At 40.8% G+C, this 19844-nt stretch overlaps 1 protein-coding gene and 1 pseudogene across 2 annotated transcripts; one reads left to right on the top strand and one right to left on the bottom strand.

Annotated features, from left to right (window-relative positions):
- Positions 1 to 2838: 2838 nt before the first annotated feature.
- LOC115206830 (tubulin delta chain-like) lies at positions 2839 to 4027 on the bottom strand (annotated as a pseudogene).
- Positions 3915 to 16913, top strand: LOC115206403 (ribosomal protein S6 kinase beta-1). Of its 2 annotated transcripts, XM_029773322.1 has the most exons (16): positions 3915 to 4098; positions 5167 to 5210; positions 5338 to 5458; positions 5613 to 5681; positions 6132 to 6279; positions 6517 to 6668; positions 6822 to 6879; positions 7136 to 7222; positions 7931 to 8021; positions 8150 to 8240; positions 14423 to 14530; positions 14615 to 14677; positions 14912 to 14989; positions 15085 to 15192; positions 15635 to 15747; positions 15852 to 16913. In XM_029773322.1, the coding sequence occupies exons 1-16, from the start codon at positions 4030 to 4032 to the stop codon at positions 16105 to 16107; spliced, it is 1656 nt and encodes a 551-aa protein (XP_029629182.1). In that variant the 5' UTR covers positions 3915 to 4029; the 3' UTR covers positions 16108 to 16913. The 2 variants fall into 2 exon arrangements, with proteins under 2 accessions (XP_029629182.1, XP_029629183.1); XM_029773323.1 differs by lacking the exon at positions 6517 to 6668 and having other exon boundaries at positions 3916 to 4098; positions 7122 to 7222.
- Positions 16914 to 19844: the final 2931 nt, after the last annotated feature.

Genomic DNA, 19844 nt, shown 5'->3' with positions numbered 1-19844 from the left:
ATTTCATGTAACGGACATACACAAAATAGTCCAAATTGGTGAAGTGAAATTAAAAAAATGACTTGTTTAAAAAAATGCAAAAAAATGGAAACGTGGTGCATGCATATGTGTTCACCCCCTTTGCTACGAAGCTCCTAAATCAGATCTGGTGCAACCAATTACCTTCAGAAAAGTCACAACATTAGTTAGATTACACACAGGTGGACTTTATTTAAGTGTCACATGATCTGTCACATGATCTCAGTATATTTCCACCTGTTCTGAAAGGCCCCAGAGTCTTCAACACCACCAAGCAAGCGGCACCATGACGACAAAGGAGCTCTCCAAACAAGTCAGGGACAAAGTTGTGGAAAAGTTCAGATCAGGGTGGGGTTATAAAAAAATATCAGAATAAACTTTGAACATCCCACAGAGTACCATTAAATCCATTATTAAAAAATGGAAAGAATATGGCACCACATCAAACCTGCCAAGAGAGGGCCGCCCACCAAAACTCATGGACCAGGCAAGGAGGACATTAATCGGGGAGGCAACAAAGAGACCAAAGATAACCCTGAAGGAGCTGCAAAGCTCCACAGCGGAGATTGGAGTATCTATCCATAGGGCCACTTTAAGCCGTACACTCCACAGAGCTAGACTTTATGGAAAAGGGGCCTGAAAAAAGCCATTGTTTAAAGAAATAATTAAAAAAACACATTTGGTGTTCGCCAAAAGGCATGTGGGAGACTCCCCAAACATATGGAAGAAGGTACTCTGGTCAGATGAGACAAAAATGAGCTTTTTGGCCATCAAGGAAAGCGCTATGTCTGGCGCAAACCTCTCATCACCCCGAGAACACCATGGTGGCAGCTAATGTTGGCTAACTGTCTTGCTAGGTTCAGTTTGTTTTGTGGTGATGTCTGTCATTGTGAGATTTGTTTATTATTCTTCACATCAGCACCATTGGCTATGTATTTGACTGCAATTGCATATATCAAACTAGTTAGCAACTAGTCATAGTGTACCTTGTTTGTTTACAACTTAATGCTTGGCTAGTTATGGCTAACTTTTTAGATCAACAATATCATGAGTCAGCCTATGATTATGTCTACAGCATTGTTTTCTTCAGTGAGCATTCCTATTGCCAATGCTGTCAGCTACAACTCACAAATCTACTGAGTTTCTCACTTCCTTATTGTAGTATTATGTGGTACTCCCTTATGGATAGAACTTTAAGCAGGGTACCCAGATAAGTGTACATAATATCAACTATAGGCTACTAGTTATTTAAAAAAAATGTATTTCACCTTTATTTAACCAGGTAGGCCAGTTGAGAACAAGTTCTCATTTACAACTGCGACCTGGCCAAGATGAAGCAAAGCAGTGCGACAAAAACAACAATACAGAGTTACACATGGGATAAACAAACGTACAGTCAATAACACAAATGAAAAATCTATGTACAGTGTGTGCAAATGTAGTAAGATTAGGGAGGTAAGGCAATAAATAGGCCATAGAGGTGAAATAATTACAATGTAGCATTAACACTGGAGTGATAGATGTGCAGATGATGATGTGCAAGTTGAGATACTGGCGTGCAAAGGAGCAAAGAAAAAATAACAATATGGGGATGAGGTAGTTGGGTGTGCTATTTACAGATGGGCTGTGTACAAGTACAGTGATCGGTAAGCTGCTCTGACAGCTGATGCTTAAAGTTAGAGAGGGGGATATGGGTCTCCAGCTTCAGTGATTTTTGCAATTCGTTCCAGTCATTGGCAGCAGAGAACTGGAAGGAAAGGCAGCCAAAGGAGGTGTTGGCTTTGGGGATGACCAGTGAAATACACCTGCTGGAGCGTGTGCTACGGGTGGGTGTTGCTATGGTGACCAGTGAGCTGACATAAGGCGGGGCTTTACCTAGCAAAGACTTGTAGATGACCTGGAGTCAGTGGGTTTGGCAACGAATATGTAGAGAGGGCCAGCCAACGAGAGCATACAGGTCGCAGTGGTGGATACTATATGGGGCTTTGGTGACAAAACGGATAGCATTGTGATAGACTGCATCCAATTTGCTGAGTAGAGTGTTGGAGGCATTTTGTAAATGACACCGCCGAAGTCAAGGATCGGTAGGATAGTCAGTTTTACGAGGGTATGTTTGGCAGCATGAGTGAAGGAGGCTTTGTTGAGAAATTGGAAGCCGATTCTAGATTTAATTTTGAATGGGAGATGCTTAATGTGAGTCTGGAAGGAGAGTTTACAGTCTAACCAGACACCTAGGTATTTGCAATTGTCCACATATTCTAAGTCAGAACCGTCCAGAGTAGTGATGCTAGTCGGGCGTGCAAGTGCGGGCAGCGATCGGTTGAAGAGCATGCATTTAGTTTTACTTGCATGTAAGAGCAGTTGGAGGCCACGGAAGGAGAGTTGTATGGCATTGAAGCTTATCTGGAGGTTAGTTAACACAGTCTCCAAAGAAGGGCCAGAGGTATACTGAATGGTGTCGTCTGCATAGAGGTGGATCAGAGAATCACCAGCAGCAAGAGCGACATCACTGATGTATACAGAGAAAAGAGTCGGCCCAAGAATTGAACCCTGTGGCACCCCCATAAAGACTGCCAGAGGTCTGGACAACAGGCCCTCCGATTTGACACACTGAACTCTGTCTAGAGAAGTAGTTGGTGAACCAGGCGAGGCAGTCATTTGAGAAACCAAGGCTGTTGAGTCTGCCGATAAGAATGTGGTGATTGACAGAGTCGAAAGCCTTGGCCAGGTCGATGAATACAGCTGCACAGAATTTCACACTTATGAATTTCATAGTTAGCCAATGCTTCCCCATGGTGTTCAAAACTAGTACAGCACTCATTTCTGACCAATGCACTATGACTACATAGCACTTTTTATTTTTTATTTGAATTAAACAGTAACATGCAAAACGCAGTAAGCATTTGATGTAGGTGTTGGAGCAGGCCTGGCCAGGTGAACACGCTGTAAGCCATGGAGGAGCTGGACACCTGGGGAATGTTGCAGAAGCTGAGCAGCTTGTACTCTGGGTGACACACCAGGCCGCTCATCAGTTCAAATGGAAACACAGTGCACAGTGTGTGATATGCAACTTCAAGACTTTGACACACTGGTTTATTTGTTGCAGTAGTGTTGATGCTCAGTGCTCACCTATGGGGTTTCTATTGTAGACACCGTGGAAGTCACCAGTGAGTGCAGGCTGCAGAACACTCCCTAGCTGGTGGGCGATTACTTTGTTGATGTCACTGAATGATATGTCTTTGATGTTCATGAGCTGGGTACAGATATTGTGCACTGTGTGAACGAGGATGGCATCAGAGGTGTGACAGCGTGAGCAGAGTTGTAGTTCTGGACAATCACCTTCAAAGGAAAACCCAAAACAGCAGTTAGTGAAAACTGGTCATCCAAAGAGTACTGATGATGATGTTGTTTCTGGCTTCCGAAATGATATTATTGTAACCGTGTCATTTCTTTGTCAACTAGCTATCTTAAGAGGAATGCACTAATTGTAAGTCGCTCTGGATAAGAATGTCTGCTAAATGACTAAAATGTAAAAATAAAATATTACTTTCTTAGTCCATAGGAAATATGTCTGTATTGTAAAACATAAATAGTAGGCCTTTATCTGCCAGATCTGTGATGTTTTCCAGGTGCTGAAGCAAGCCTCTTGCCTTTCCAGTGCCATATGGCCATGTCAGGTGGTTGAGGATGAAGGAGTTTGGGTAGGCGTCCCGGAGACACTGAGTGGCGTATGTGCCCACCCCTGACCCTGTGCCCCCTGCCACACGGTCATAGCGCTCCACCTCTCTCCTCACGATGTCCACCACCACCTCCTCATGACGTGGTCCATGGACACAGTATCTCCACGCAAAGAAATGAAAACACAGTGTGTCATATCGGCGCGTCACTTGGTTGGTTGTGTGGTGCGCATGCTCTGTTTAGTAGCCGGTTATGGCGCCGGCGATGTGTGTTTGTCCATGAGGCGGATGAGCGCGAGCTATTCTCACCGACTGAACCTGAACGAAAGCATTGATGGCGGGTGTATTCGACATCGATTTGGATCAGCCGGAGGAAAATGTCTCCGACGATGAGCTCGAGGAGGTAATTTTCTCGATTCTGTCGGGTGTTGTTGCACGGGTGTTCGATGTAATTGCTGATAGCCATGCTAGCTAGCTATAGGCCCGTCGTCTTGGTTTGTTGCCAGTGCTTTAGGCCCAATTTTGACAACGCTACACGCTAGCCTTCTAACATTAGCTAGCCACAGATCAGCCAGTTAACACTCATGAGCTGTCACTTGTTCTCAGCTGTTGGGAGATAGTTGTTATACAATTAATATATTAGCATACTTTATACGAATATGGAATATTATATTTTCAAGCTTGCTAGACAGTCAATGTGCAGCAAAGGCAAGCGTGCTTTGGTTGCTGTCGTGCAACAGTTTATTTTGGTACTTCTGCAGTTTGGAACAATATGGACTGGAGGTCCTTATGTGGACACATGCAAATCCCAGTTCGGACAAGATTTAATGATGGGTTATAGTGGACATGCGTTGTTATGATAGACCTATCTATTAACTATTTGTGATAGCTAGCTAGTAAATTGGCTGTATTGGGCTATGTTTACATGGTATGAACTAACTCTATTCATGCTCTGACAGTTAGCTACCAAGAATTACAATTTTATCATAAACATTTCGTACTCTATTGAACATCTCATGTTGGCAAGGATTTTGGCCTACACTAAAAATCACGTTACATGTTTTTTGGGTGTAAAATGTTTACCTCCATAAATATTTGTAAACATAACAAAATAAATGTACGTTTGGTGTCAATTCCAAGGCTGTCGAGATACAAAAAAAAGCAGTCTACAGCAAGATCCTCTATCCAGGGTTCTGAAATAAATGTAACCAAAACAGATTTGAATTTAACCATCTTTCACATGATGGTATACTCTCGCATGTTGGTCTATGTTGAGTTAATGTTTTAGCTAACATTGCATTGATTTCAGTTTATGTCCTTGCGTCTAAGATTGAACACTTTTAAAAAATAATATAATCAACATTCCTGTTGAATCTAATGAGGTGCTACTGCTGTTCTATGTCTTTGCAGTGATTTCAGTTATAAAGCAGATTTATTTTTGCAATGTTCTAATTTACATTTTCTGTCATAGGCTCAGATCAACGATTTCATGGACCAGTGCAGCGGCTTTGAATTGTAAGTGTTGACCCTTAGCATTATGAATGCCTGGTAGATGAAATAATTATGTTGAGTGGTCACAGTAATTGTACCGTGCTTCGGTCAGTGTATTGTGAGCGTATAGTTACATTACTTCTTTCCCCAGCAATATGGACGACTGTGAGAAGATTGAGATATCTGAGGACAACGTCAACCAAGGAAAAGAGAACATCAGGCCGGAGTGTTTTGAGCTGCTGCGGGTGCTGGGAAAGGGTGGCTATGGAAAGGTGCTGTTCCCCCTGAGAGCCATTAAAATGCATCCTCTTATTCAAATGTTTATTCATTGGCTTTTATGAAGTTTTATTTAAATTCCATGTCAAACTTGTCATTATTTGGCCTGGCCCATTGTGTTGAACCGGTTCTTCCCTTCTTCTTTTTTAGGTTTTTCAAGTTCGAAAAGTTGCTGGAGCAGCATCGGGGAAGATATTTGCCATGAAGGTTTTAAAGAAGGTACCTAAAAATAATATTCAAAGACACATTTATTTACAATTAGTTCATAATTGGCAGCAGGCATATTCATCAAGTCTCTCAATTTTGTCTCAAACTTAGTAAATATGACAAATAAACATTGTTTTGTGTTGCTTCTTTGCAAATATTGTCTTTCCTTGAAGCCTGTGCTTTTGCTTGATCAGTAAAATGGACTTTAATGACAGATGCGGTCACATACCACTTCATCAAGATTTGTCTCCCAAGCTATGCTGCAAAAATTCCCTGAAAAGCCAATTGTTTAATTTTGAACAGAAATGTTCTAAGCAACACTGAATTCAATGTTAGCACATTCTTGACAGTGGTGGCTTGTCTAGAACTGATAATGAAATGTATTTTATCATGCGGCTTTTGAAATGGCAGACTAGCGGTATTAGCATGACTAATGGTCATAAATGTTTTGGGGCCTTGCAGGCTATGATTGTACGCAATGCTAAGGACACTGCCCACACCAAGGCAGAGAGGAACATCCTGGAGGAAGTGAAGCATCCTTTCATCGTGGATCTCATCTACGCCTTCCAGACGGGGGGCAAGCTGTACCTCATCCTGGAGTACCTCAGCGGTCAGTAAATCAGGGGTCACACAGGCAGTTACATCGAACGACCTATTCACCCAAAGATGAACAACCATCCATTCTTTCCACACTCTTCCTGTTGCTCAAGAGTTGCTGGGGAGTCCGACTGAATCTCTTTACACATTAGCAGTCCCAGTCATGCAGATGGTTTCTCTTATTCTGACACCAAAGGAGGGTTTCACAAAAAATATGATTCAAATCATCTGAATTTGTTGTTTCACACAGGACGTTGGCCTTTGCATGATTTACATGAACACTTAATGGGCCTCCTCTGCTCATTGCATCAAACCATAATGTATGTAATAGTGCCTACATCCTGTCCACCATCCCTTCCTGTCTGTGCTCCTCTAGAGTTACAGAGAAGAATGCACACTATGGTATGTGAAAGTCAGTCAGTCAGGATTTAAAATTAAATGGGTGAAAGAGTTAATTTGGTGTAGTCTCCCCACAACTATTTTGTGCAACACTACAATTATTATTTTTCTTTTTTTATGTCTTTCAGTTTTAATTAATGTTGTTGTACTTTTCAGGTGGAGAGCTGTTTATGCAACTGGAAAGAGAGGGGATTTTTATGGAAGACACAGCCTGGTGAGTAGAGATGACTAAAGGCAATGTAGTCATACCAGTCTAAGTTTTCTTACATCCACTGTACTAAGACACATTTGGAATAACCTACAGTATGTTAGTTGGTGAAAGGGAAAATGCTATTTACAAAAGCAGTAAACTTAAGATTAGGTTACCAGGTGTTGGCTGTGTCTGGCACAGAAAATAATTTAGTAAAAATCAGTTGTGTGTGTGTGTACAATGTAAATGTGGTTTCTTATCTGCAGCTTTTACCTGGCAGAAATTTCTATGGCTCTGGGTCATCTGCACCAGAAAGGCATCATCTATAGAGACCTGAAGCCTGAAAACATCATGCTTAACAACCAAGGTAATGCTGGGCAAGGACGTCACAACAGATGTCCTGAGTTGCAATCATGTGCACTGCAAGTCAGACAATGTTTGATGCTACATTAGCTGTAAATGCATCCACATTTGTGCATTTATATGCACTTCATGTTAGACATTAGAGCTGGGAATTGCCATGGACCTCATGAGACGATATTATCACAATAGTTAGCTGCTGATAGTATATTTATTGCGATTTTCACAATTGTATATGTATTACGATTCGATACTGCGATTTGATGTTCCAAAAATATTGCTCACTGTAAGTTTGCTGCAGGTACAGCTGACTAGCGCTGCTAATGCTACCTACCGTAGCAAACAAATATAAATTGATTATTGGAGTCAAATATTGGTATAATATTGTCCAAAATGTAATTGATATGTAACTATCAATTTTTCCCCCATATCACTATTACACAACATTATTGTTATTTTTTTACTGCTGTTTAATTACTTGTTACTTTTATCTCTCATTCTTATCCATATTTTTTTTAACTGCACTGTCGGTTAGGGGCTCGTAAGTAAGCATTTCACTGTAAGGTGAAATGTTGTATACCTGTTGTATTCAACGCATGTGACTAATAACATTTGATTTGATTTATTCCGCAGGAAATGTAATTTACAAAATGTTCTGCATATCCACCTCAAAGTGAAATTGGCTGTAGTGTTTCTGTATTGTGTTTTTTTCCAGGCCATGTGAAACTGACTGACTTTGGACTGTGTAAAGAGTCCATTCACGGCGGCACAGTCACCCATACTTTCTGTGGCACCATAGAGTACATGTAAGTCACACTTTGTAAAATACACACCACCTGTTGTTCATGTAAATCTGTTGAAAGTTGTGCTATTTTTATCTATTTACTGCCTCAGTCTTTCATGAAAAGAAGTGTAAAAAAACTTGTTGTGTCAGGGCTCCAGAGATCCTGATGAGAAGTGGACACAACAGAGCAGTGGACTGGTGGAGTCTTGGAGCGCTTATGTACGACATGCTGACTGGAGCGGTTAGTGACAAATTTCTTTCATAGACTTCTGTTTATAATGACGTAGTAATACAACAACTTCTGTTACAATCAATCGGTGTTGACTAGGGGTGTTGCAGTGCCCGTATTACTGCCACAATGGCGGTCCCGAGTCATGAAGGCAGTCAAATTCCATGTGAGCGTTTAGTCACGGTGATTAGGCTTCTCCAAGCTCTTATGCTGCTGATGGTCATTAGTAGCCTACCAAACTTGCTCTCTGCCTGGTACTCAGCACTCTATTGTCCCTCTAATCACTCTGATTGTGTGAGGAAACAGAGTGATGGCCTCTATCAAAAAGAGCTTTCTATAGACTAGGCCTACTATATTTATTTCTCAACTTTCCTAATATTAAGCACATTGTTTATCTTTACCACAGGAGTATAGCCTACCTGGCTATTTAAGTGCATAGATGACATTTATTTTTTCCTGCTGCCAAAGTTCTGAGACAGGTGCATGATAATGGTCCATTCTAAATCAAAACAAATGTCACATATACTATTTAGAATATGTAAAGGCAAGATGAAATCAGAATAGTCTGATGGGTGATGATATTAGCATGTCACTTGTGAATGCTATATTTTTTTGCAACTTTTTGTAATCATATTTGCATACCTCATGTAGCCTACCCGAAAGGCCTATATGTTTTGATAAGGTGTGTATCACAACTGAAGTGGCCAAATAACTTATTAAAATGAAGCACATTAATCTGCTTAACAAGGCGTTTAGAGCCTAACTGGCATACATAAACAGCACGTGAGTTTCAAGTTTGGGGAAGATAATTTTCACCATATAAATGCTCCTTTTTAATAAAAGCATTACATGTATAATCGCATTTGCGGTCACTTTTTAATAATGGTGTTTTCCCGCTAAAGGAACATTCGCGCTTATAGCCTACTGCCATGTGCGCATTGCTGCGCTTATAATGTGAAGAAATAGCCTTATAGATTATCAACATTTTAAGCTGAACGTTCTGTTGGTCATTCACATTGTGAAAACATTTTTTTTTTTGATGCTAGTGGTTGTATAAATTTGGGATCTATCCCATCCCACAACTGTCCCAGACTATGTTCGGAATATTTCTTTCTCACACAGAAGGTCAAGTTGACCAATAGCGTAGGTACATTTTTGTGCTATGGGGGATAGTAGATCGACATAGGCTAGTGCTTTTGCTGTTTGTTAGGCCTACTCATCTTGTTAGCTGACAAAGTAAATGTGGAAAGTTATTCCATTATCTTCAATTTACACCTCTGAATTGGATAAGGACGCGTGCAGTTGCATCCCTGGTGTCTGTCTTCACTTGTAGCCTGTGAGAAAGACGTGATTGAGAGGCGCTTCGGATTGAGCAGCACTAAGGTAGAAGGGAACAAGGCAGCACTCCGGGCCGCAAAAGGCATGGAATTTTTGGGGGTGCATTACAGCCACAAAGGGGATGCCGCCGTGAAATTCGAGTCATTATCAAGTGCTTGTCAAACTGTGAATGAGAGACTATTGGAGTTTGTACAGCCTGCGCAAAAAAACTAAGTTGAGCTTATGCCTTTCAAGTTACTTTAAAAAAAATCAGCATTACTAGTCTCATCATGCAGCCTTATAATATATTAAAAATCAAAACATATAGCCCAATGTTTGTATAACAACTAAAGTTACATTAATAACTCAATAACTCTAACTCTAAATTAAGCATACCTATTTATTAAGCAGTACCTATTTATTTGTTAATAACCTCTCTGGGATATGTGGGACGCTAGTGTCCCACCTCGCCAACAGCCAGTGAAATTGCTGGGCGCCAAATTCAAACAACAGAAATGTCATATTACAATTCCTCAAACATACAAGTATTATACACCATTTTAAAGATGAGCTTCTTGTTAATCCAGCCACAGTGTCTGATTTCAAAAAGGCTTTATGGCAAAAGCACACCATGAGATTATGTTAGGTCAGCGCCTAGCCACAGAAAACCATATAGCCATTTTCCAACCAAGGAGAGGTGTCAGGAATAGCGTTAAAATTAATCACTTACCTTTGATCTTCACCTGATGGCACTCCCAGGTCTCCATGTTAGACAATAAATGTTTGTTTTGTTCGATAAAGTTAATCTTTATGTCCAAATACCTCCTTTTTGTTCGAGTTAGTCCAGTAATCCAAATGCACAAGGCACGCTCACAAAGTCCAGACGAAAAGTCAAAAAAGTTCCATTATAGTAAGTAGAAACATGTCAAACGATGTATATAATCAATCTTTAGGATGTATTTATCATAAATCTTCAATAATATTCCAACCGGACAATTCCTTTGTCTTTGGAAAGGAAAGGAAAGGGAACGGGGTGCGCGCTCACGGCCGCGCACGATAAACAATTCAAGGCTTTCAGCCAGACCCCTGGTTCAAACAGCTCTTATTCGCTCCCCTTTCACAGTAGAAGCCTGAAATGTTCTAAAGACTGTTGACGTCTAGTGGAAGCCTTAGGAAGTGCAATCTGACCCCATAGACACAGTATATTGGATAGGCAATCGCTTAAAAAAACTACAAACCTCAGATTTCCCACTTCCTTGTTGGATGTTTCTCAGGTTTTTGCCTGCCATATGAGTTCTGTTATACTCATAGACATTTTTTTTAACAGTTTTGGAAACTTTAGTGTTTTCTATCCAAATCCACTAATTATATGCATATTCTAGCTTCTGGGCCTGAGTAGCAGGCAGTTTACTCTGGGCACCTTATTCATCCAAGCTACTCAATACTGCCCCCCGTTCCCAAAGAAGTTAACCGCTCAACACAGAATAGCTGCGTGTGCAAATCTTTTGGATAAAATATTTAGATTTTATACAGCTTATAAAATAATGCCACAGAATTGTAAGCAAATCTTGTTTACTGAATGAACTAGTGTAGCCCATAGCCACATCAGGACCTAACATCAAATTTTATTAGTCACATTCGCTGAAAACAGGTGTAGACCTTACAGTGAAATGCTTACTTACGAGCCCCTAACCAACAATGCAGTAAAAAAAAAATATAAGAAATAAAAGTAACAAGTAATTAAAGAGCAGCAGTAAAATAACAATAGCGAGACTATATTCCGGGGTGTACGGTACGAGTCAATGTGCAGGGGCACCGGTTAGTTGAGATAATATGTACAGTGGCTTGCAAAAGTATTCACCCCCGTTGGCATTTTTCCTATTTTGTTGCCTTACGACCTGGAATTAAAATAGATTTTTGGGTGGGGGTTTGTATCATTTGATTTACACAACTTGCCTACCACTTTGAAGATGCAAAATAATTTTTTGATTGTGAAACAAACAAGAAATTAGGCAAAAAAACAAAACTTGAACATGCATAACTATTCACCCCCCCAAAGTCAATACTTTGTAGAGCCACCTTTGCAGCAATTACAGCTGCAAGTCTCCTGGGGTATGTCTCTATAAGCTTGGCACATCTAGCCACTGGGATTTTTGCCCATTCCTCAAGGCAAAACTGCTCCAGCTCCTTCAATTTGGATCGGTTCCGCTGGTGTACAGCAATGTTTAAGTCATACCACAGATCCTCAATTGGATTGAGGTCTGAGCTTTGACTAGGCCATTCCATGACATTTTAAATGTTTCCCCTTAAACCACTCGAGTGTTGCTTTAGCAGTATGCTTAGGGTCATTGTCCTGCTGGAAGGTGAACCTCGTCCCAGTCTCAAATCTCTGGAAGACTGAAACAGGTTTCCCTAAAGAATTTCCCTGTATTTAGTGCCATCCTTCATTCCTTCAATTCTGACCAGTTTTCCAGTACCTGCTTATGGAAAAACATCCCCACAGCATGATGCTGCCACAATAATGTTCTCGGGGTGATGAGAGGTGTTGGGTTTGCACCAGACATAGCGTTTTCTTTGATGGCCAAAAAGCTCAATTTTAGTCTCATCTGACCAGAGTACCTTCTTTCATATGTTTGGGGAGACTCCCACAAGCAAACGTGTTTGCTTATTTTTTTTCATCAAGCAATGGCTTTTTTCTGGCTAAACTTTTTCGTAAAGCCCAGCTCAGTGGAGTGTATGGCTTAAAGTGGTCCTATGGACAGATACTCCAATCTCCGCTGTGGAGCTTTGCAGCGCCTTCATGGTTATCTTTGGTCTCTTTGTTGCCTCTCTGATTAATGCCCTCTTTGCCTGGTCTGTGAGTTTTGGTGGGGGGTCCTCTCTTGGCAGGTTTGTGGTGCCGTATTCTTTCCATTTTAATAATGGATTTAATGGCGCTCCGTGGGATGTTCAAAGTTTCGGATATTTTTATATAACCCAACCCTGATTTGTACTTCTCCACAATATTGTCCCTGACCTGTTTGGAGAGCTCCTTGGTCTTCATGGTGCCGCTTGCTTGGTGGTGCCCCTTGCTTGGTGGTGTTGAAGACTGGGGCCTTTCAGAACGGTGTGTATGTACTGAGAATATGTGATGGATCATGTGACACTTAGATTGCACACAAGTGGACTTTATTTAACTAATTGTGTGACTTCTGAAGGTAATTGGTTGCTCCAGATCTTATTTAGGGTCTTCATAGCAAAGGGGGTGAATACATATGCACGCATCACTTTAGCTTTTTTTTTTTTGAATTTTTTTGAAACAAGTTCTTTTTTTCAATTCACTTCACCAATTTGGACTATTTTGTGTATGTCCATTACATAAAGTCCAAATAAAAATCTGTTTAAATTACAGGTTGAATTGCAACAAAATAGGAAAAATGCCAAGGGGGATGAATACTTTTTCAAGGCACTGTAGGTAGAGTTATTAAAGTGACTATCCATAGATAACAACAGAGAGTAGCGGTTGCGTAAAAGGGAGTGGGGGGGTGCAATGCAAATCGTCTGGGTAGCCATTTGATTAGATGTTGAGGAGTCTTATGGCTTGGGGGTAGAAGCTGTTTAAAAGCCTCTTGGATCTTTGCTACCGCCATGAGGTAGAAGAGGAAACAGTCTATGACGAGGGTGGCTGGAGTCTTTGACAATTTCTAGGGCCTTCCTCTGACCGCCTGATATAGAGGTCCTGGATGGCAGGAAGCCAGTGATGTACTGGGCCCCAGTGATGTACTGGGCAGTACGCACTGCCCTCTGTTTTGCCTTGCGGTAAGAGGCCGAGCAGTTGCCATACCAGGCAGTGATGCAACCAGTCAGGATGCTCTTGATGGTGCAGCTGTATAATCTTTTTGAGGATCTGAAGACCCATGCCAAATCCTTTGTCTCCTGGGGGGGGGGGGGGGGCACACATGCTCGAAGTACACATCCTGGTAATCCGTCTGGCCCTGCGGCCTTGTGAATGTTGACCTGTTTAAAGGTCTTACTCCCATAGTCAGTCTTCCTGAACAGCTGGTGCTCTCATGCATGTTTCAGTGCTATTTGCCTCGAAGCAAGCAAAGAAGTAGTTTAGCTCGTCTGGTAGGCTCGTGTCACTAGGAAGCTCTCGGCTGTGCTTCCCTTTGTAGTCTAATGGTTGGCAAGCCCTGCCACATCCGACGAGCGTCAGAGCCGGCGTAATACGATTCGATCTTAGTCCTGTATTGACGCTTTGCCTGTTTGTTTGTTCGTTGGAGGGCATAGAAGGATTTTTTTCTACGTTTCTGAGTTAGAGTCCCGCTCCTTGAAAGCGGGCCTGTTCACGGGAAAGCAGTATGTCATTCACGTTGGACTCATTAAAGGAAAAAAGCATTGTGCCAGTCCGTGGTGAGTAATCGCAGTTCTGATGTCCAGAAGTTTTTTTCTGTCATAAGAGACGGTAGCAGCAACATTGTGTACAAAATAAGTTTAAACAACGCAAAGAAACTATCAAAAAAACACAATTGGTTTGGAATACGTTAAATGTCATCCTTGTTCTCCGGCGCCATCTTGTCAACGTAAGGACAACTCAGAGTATGCTATTATTTTCTGAAATAGACATTTTCTTCATGTCATGCTTCTTTAGACCTGTCTAAAATAAATGTTTTTTGTGAAGGTATTACATAGATTTATTAGACTTTAAAATGTAGATGTACCAATGGTCTGCATCAGTGGCTTGTGTGGAAGCCAGGAGATGCTAAATGTGTTCATGTTAATTAATGGTTAATTACTGTCATACCAACAGTTATTTGCTTGACAATCACCGGCTGACGACATTTCGTGACTGCCACAGCCCTAGTGTTGACCCAAGTTATTTTATTTTTCAAATGTAGCCACCCTTCACTGGTGAAAACAGGAAGAAGACCATTGACAAAATCTTAAAATGCAAGCTGAACCTCCCACCCTACCTCACACAAGAAGCCAGAGATCTCCTGAAAAGGGTGACTATTTGTTTAACATATCTGACCTTTTTTATTTACATTTTGGTTATCACATATGTATTTATACTTGTTCTTGTTTTTCAGCTTCTGAAGAGAAATGCCTCGTCAAGACTTGGAGCAGGGGCTGGAGATGCTACAGAGGTGCAGGTGAGAACAAGAGAAGGAGTGAAACATTTTTGGCTGGATTGACTTGATGCTGCCAAGACAAATATAACCTCAACCTTGAGTTTGAGGTTCTACCCCATTCTGGCAAGCAACACTTTGTCTTAAGCCTCTGATCACAATACAACAAAAGATGACCCTAAATAGAAGTGTTCAAAAGTGAGAGGGGACAGGGTATTGAAATTAAAATGCTATTGTTGTAAAATTTTGTTTGCTAAGGCTCATCCCTTCTTCCGACACATTAACTGGGAAGAGCTCCTGGCCAGGAAAGTGGAGGCTCCATTCAAACCTTTCCTGGTAAGCTGAAGAAGAGCTTCCATTTGTTTTAAACAACCTTTCTAGCTCTCAAAGGCGTTAGACTCTGTAACATAACTGATCTCTTGTATCCATAGCAATCTGCTGAAGATGTGAGCCAGTTTGACTCCAAGTTCACCAGCCAGACACCAGTAGACAGCCCAGACGACTCTACACTTAGTGAAAGCGCCAACCAAGCCTTTCTGGTAAGACTGCTACATATCTTGTTAGAGATTACATGTTTTTATTTTTTACAGCTATTTATTTTGTAACATACACATTACACTTTTTTTTACATAGCAAGAATAAAGTAATTTGATATACATTACATCTAGATAGTACTTATACATCATGTTTTCAGTCATAACTATTATAGAACATGAGCTTTTAAACCCACCCCTCAGCTACTCTCAGTCCATCCCACCTATCTCCATAAACCGCCCTCTTATGTTTTCCATATGCCATATATTTTTCAGCTGTGCTGTGATGTTTCACATAAATTCGGAACCTGTCTAATCGCGTAGTACATGTTTGTGTTAATTTTGCTCATAAGACAAAATCATGATTTGACAGAATTCACCTTAATTTCTCCTTATACCTTGGTAGGCAGTGCTGGTGACAGTAACCCCTCTGTCATTGCTCCTGCAGGGCTTTACTTATGTTGCTCCATCAGTACTGGAAAATGTAAAGGAAAAGTTCTCATTCGAGCCAAAAATCCGCTCACCCCGACGGTTTTTGGGGAGCCCAAGAACACCAGTCAGGTATTCTGTCATTTCAGCCTCTTCGGCTGTTCCTACATATCTTGTACAACATTGAGTATGCCACATCACCACATAGTCAGGGTATGTCCCCTATTCCTTTTCAGCCCTCTCAAGTTCTCTGCCGGTGACGTGTGGCCCCGGGGCCCATTGATGCCCGGCGGATCCTCTCTATGTCTCCAGTCGCCACAGGAGCAGGTCATGTATGTGTCAACCCCAGAACAGATGGATGTGCAGGCCAGCTCTGAGGCCTCAGCCCCCCTGCCCATCCGCCAGCCTACGGGGGCCAACCTGTCCCAGTTCAAACAACAGGCCTACCCCGTCATGGCCAAGAGGCCCGAGCATTTACGCATGAACCTATGACCAGCAGCTCATCTTAGAGGATTTTTTTTCTTTGTTGATAATTATTCTTTATTTTTTAAGATAAGGACACTAGGGACAATGAAACTCTAAATTTCACTTCTACACACACACCATCACTACCTGAAGTCTCCCCAAGGCTGTAACCTCCAGTGTGCTGCAGCTGAGCTCGGCAGACTAGGCCACTCCCTCAGGTCCCCTTGACCTCTGCAGCCTGACCCCTAACAGGACTGGACCAGCGGGACGGGGCATCACAATGGATATTTAACTTTCTTTTATTACCCCATCCTACCACAAAAAAAGGAATGAGATAAAACGTATCAAATGTGACCCGTCACAATTCACACTAACGTGCAGTATATATAACATCTTCCAAAGTCCTTCATGTTAGATGATTGACTGCTGATGAGGAATGAATTGCTTCCACTGAACACTTGGGAGATTTGACAGTATTTCTTGAAGGTTGCTTCCTGGCTCAGGATGAAATCATAAAAATTATTGTTAATTGAAAACATATATGATTGGGAGGGGTATCAATAAGTTGAGGTTCTGAACATAGCTTTATGTCTTAAGTATTTTACAAAAGGGATGCATCTACTGTGCTATATCAATGATGGATCAATTCATGAGGGCCTCAATAAAAATACATGTTTACTTTTTACATTTTGAATTACTAACTGAATGTGGACTTTTGGTTATTACATTTGTATTCTTGTACTGATAGAGAAGAGAATTTTGTTGGGTAAGAACTAAATGAGTACATGCATATCCTCTATAATATTAAACAATATGCACCACACTAAAATGAATAACTCTGTCATAGTGTATTTTTAATTGTTGGGAAGGTACCATTTGCTTAGTGGGACTAGAATTACTGTGACAAAGTCCAAGGACTATGAACTACACTACCGGTCAAAAGTTTTAGGACCTACTCATTCAAGGGTTATTCTTTATTTTGACTATTTTCTACTTTGCAGAATAATAGTGAAGACATCAAAACTATGAAATAACACATATGGAATCATGTAGTAACCAAGAAAGTGTTAAAACAAATCCAACTATTTCAGATTCTTCAAAGTAGCGCCCTTTCCCTTGATAGCTTTGCACACTCTTGGCATTCTCTTAACCAGCTTCACATGGAATGCTTTTCCAACAGTCTTGAAGGAATTCCCACATGCTGAGCACTTAGCTGCTTTTCCTTCACTCTGCGGTCCGACGCATCCCAAACCATCTCAATTATGTTGAGGTCGGGTCATTGTGGAGGCCAGGTCATCTGAGGAAGCACACCATCACTCTCCTTTGTAAAATAGCCCTTACGCAGCCTGGAGGTGTGTTGGGTCATTGTCCTGTTGAAAAACAAATGGTAGTCCCACTAAGCCCAAACAGATGGGATGGCGTAATGACTGCAGAATGCTCTGGTAGCCATGCTGGTTGAGTGTGCCTTGAATTCTAAATAAATCATCGACAGTGTCACCAACAAAGCACCCCCACACTATAACACCTCCATGCTTTACGGTGGGAAATACACATGCGGAGGTCATCCGTTACCCCACACCTTGTCTCACAAAGACACGGCGGTTGGAACCAAAAATCTCACGTTTGGACTCCAGACTAAAGGACAAATTTCCACCAGTTTAATGTCCATTGCTCGTGTTTCTTGGCCCAAGTAAGTCTCTACTCGTTATTGGTGTCCTTTAGTAGTGGTTTCTTTGCAACAATTTGACCATGAAGGCCTGATTCACACAGTCTCCTCTGAACAGTTGATGTTGAGACGTCTGTTACTTGAACTCAGAAGCATTTATTTAGGCTGCAATTTCTGAGGCTGGTAACTCGAATGAACTTATCCTCTGGAGCAGAGGTAACTCTGGGTCTTCCAGTCCTGTGGCGGTCCACATGAGAGCCAGTTTTATCATAGCGCTTGATGGTTTCTGAGACTGCACTTAAAGAAACTTTCAGTTCTTGAAATGTTCCATATTGACTGAACTTCATGTTTTAAAGTAATGATGAACTGTCATTTCTCTTTACTTATTTGAGCTGTTCTTGCCATAATATGGACTTGGTCTTTTACCAAATAGGGCTATCTTCAGTATACTCTTTTTTTTTTTACTTGAATGAGTAGGTGTTCTAAAACTTTTGACCGGTAGTGTAGACTTTAAAAAGTGTTAAACCTCATCTGGTTTGTATACTGCCTAGATTAAATTTTGCTGCGTGGCCAACCTTGGCATAAAGTAAATATGGCCAGTTCAAGTAACTCAGCATTCCAGCCAGTTGTACCAGCTCTCCTTGAATAATATTTGCCAGTGTCAACAACCTCATGTATGAATTATTTGACGTACACTTCGCTGTGGAAGAGGATGTCTTCTATGCTACTATCCCCTCTAAACCAGCAGTAACCAGTCTGAGAGCCAGACTGGGTGGCTGCTGCCAATTTCCTTAAAAATAAATGTATCTTACTGGTGCTACTGCCACATGGTGATAAGTGGTACTGCATGACTAGGTGCACTTGTTTGGATTTTGCAAAATAAAAACAGTGATACAGACACTTTTGATATGAGACTCATAATGAACCATATGATATTTTGTGAAATGAATCAATTTTATCTTTTGCTTTTTCAAACATATTGAAGATTTTATGAGATTTTATTAGATGAAAAGTGGATGTATTGATTTTCTGGTTGGTATTTGAATTCCCATGCCGACTAGGTGAAAAACTATTGTCTGTGCCCTTGAGCAACCCTAATTGCAGCGATAAGTCGCTGTGGATAAGAGCAGTAGTGGAAAAAGTACCCAATTGTCATACTTGAGTAAAAGTATAGATACCCTAATAGAAAGTTACTCAAGTAAAAGTGAAAGTATCAAAAGTAAATGTAATTGCTCAAATATAGTTAGGTATCAAAAGTAAATGTAATTGCTCATATATACTTAAGTGTCAAAAGTAGAAGTAAAATCATTTCAAATTCCTTATATTAAGCAAAGCAGACGGTACCATTTTCTTGTTTAGAAAATGTACAGATAGACAGGGTCACACTCCAACACTCAGACATTATTTACAAAAGATGCATTTGTGTTTAGTGAGTCCGCCAGACCATAGGCAGTAGCGATGACCTCTTGATAAGTGTGTCAATTTCACAATTTCCCTGTCCTGCTAAGCATTCAAAATTGAACGAGTACTTTGGGTTGTCAAGGAAAATGTATAGAGTAAAAAGTACAATATTTTCTTCAGGAATGTAGTGAAGTAAAAGTTGTCAAAATATAAATAGTAAATTACAGATACCCAAAAAAACTACATAAGTAGCACTTTAAAGTATTTTGACTTAAGTACTTTACTCCACTGGATAAGAGCATCTGATAAATGACTTAAATGTAAAGGGATAGTTCATCCAAACTACAAAATGGCACATTGGTGTTCATACCCTGTAAGCAATCTATGGACAAGGTATGAGAGCAATTCATTTTTTTTGTTTCGTTTCCCTGGCACTGATTCTATGATAAAGTTTTAGCATTTGTGGCACAAATCCCATTCAAGCCATAGGAACGATTTTTAGCGTTTTTCACACATCAAGCCAAATTTCTGTCAGGGCTCCCCCATGCAGTTATGTGTATGTTTGAGATATAATTCCCATTCATTAACCTCTATTTACCTTTTGCTCTACCTTATGTCATATTACCTTCTGAAAAATAACATGAGAAAGCTTTCACAAATTCAAACATTTAGTTCATATGTGCCCAGTTATGGTGAC

The sequence above is a fragment of the Salmo trutta genome, chromosome 13 (genome assembly GCF_901001165.1).
Source record: "Salmo trutta chromosome 13, fSalTru1.1, whole genome shotgun sequence".
NCBI lineage: Eukaryota > Metazoa > Chordata > Actinopteri > Salmoniformes > Salmonidae > Salmo > Salmo trutta.
This window is presented reverse-complemented; position numbering and strand designations above follow the sequence as displayed.

What these genes read in the sequence shown, in the direction of transcription:
- LOC115206403 (XM_029773322.1), top strand. Translation starts at nt 4,030, where the DNA reads ATGGCGGGTGTATTCGACATCGATTTGGATCAGCCGGAGGAAAATGTC. An exon ending in CCGACGATGAGCTCGAGGAG is followed by an intron (nt 4,099 to 5,166) that starts GTAATTTTCTCG and finishes TTTCTGTCATAG; the next exon opens with GCTCAGATCAACGATTTCAT. An exon ending in CCATGAAGGTTTTAAAGAAG is followed by an intron (nt 5,682 to 6,131) that starts GTACCTAAAAAT and finishes GGGGCCTTGCAG; the next exon opens with GCTATGATTGTACGCAATGC.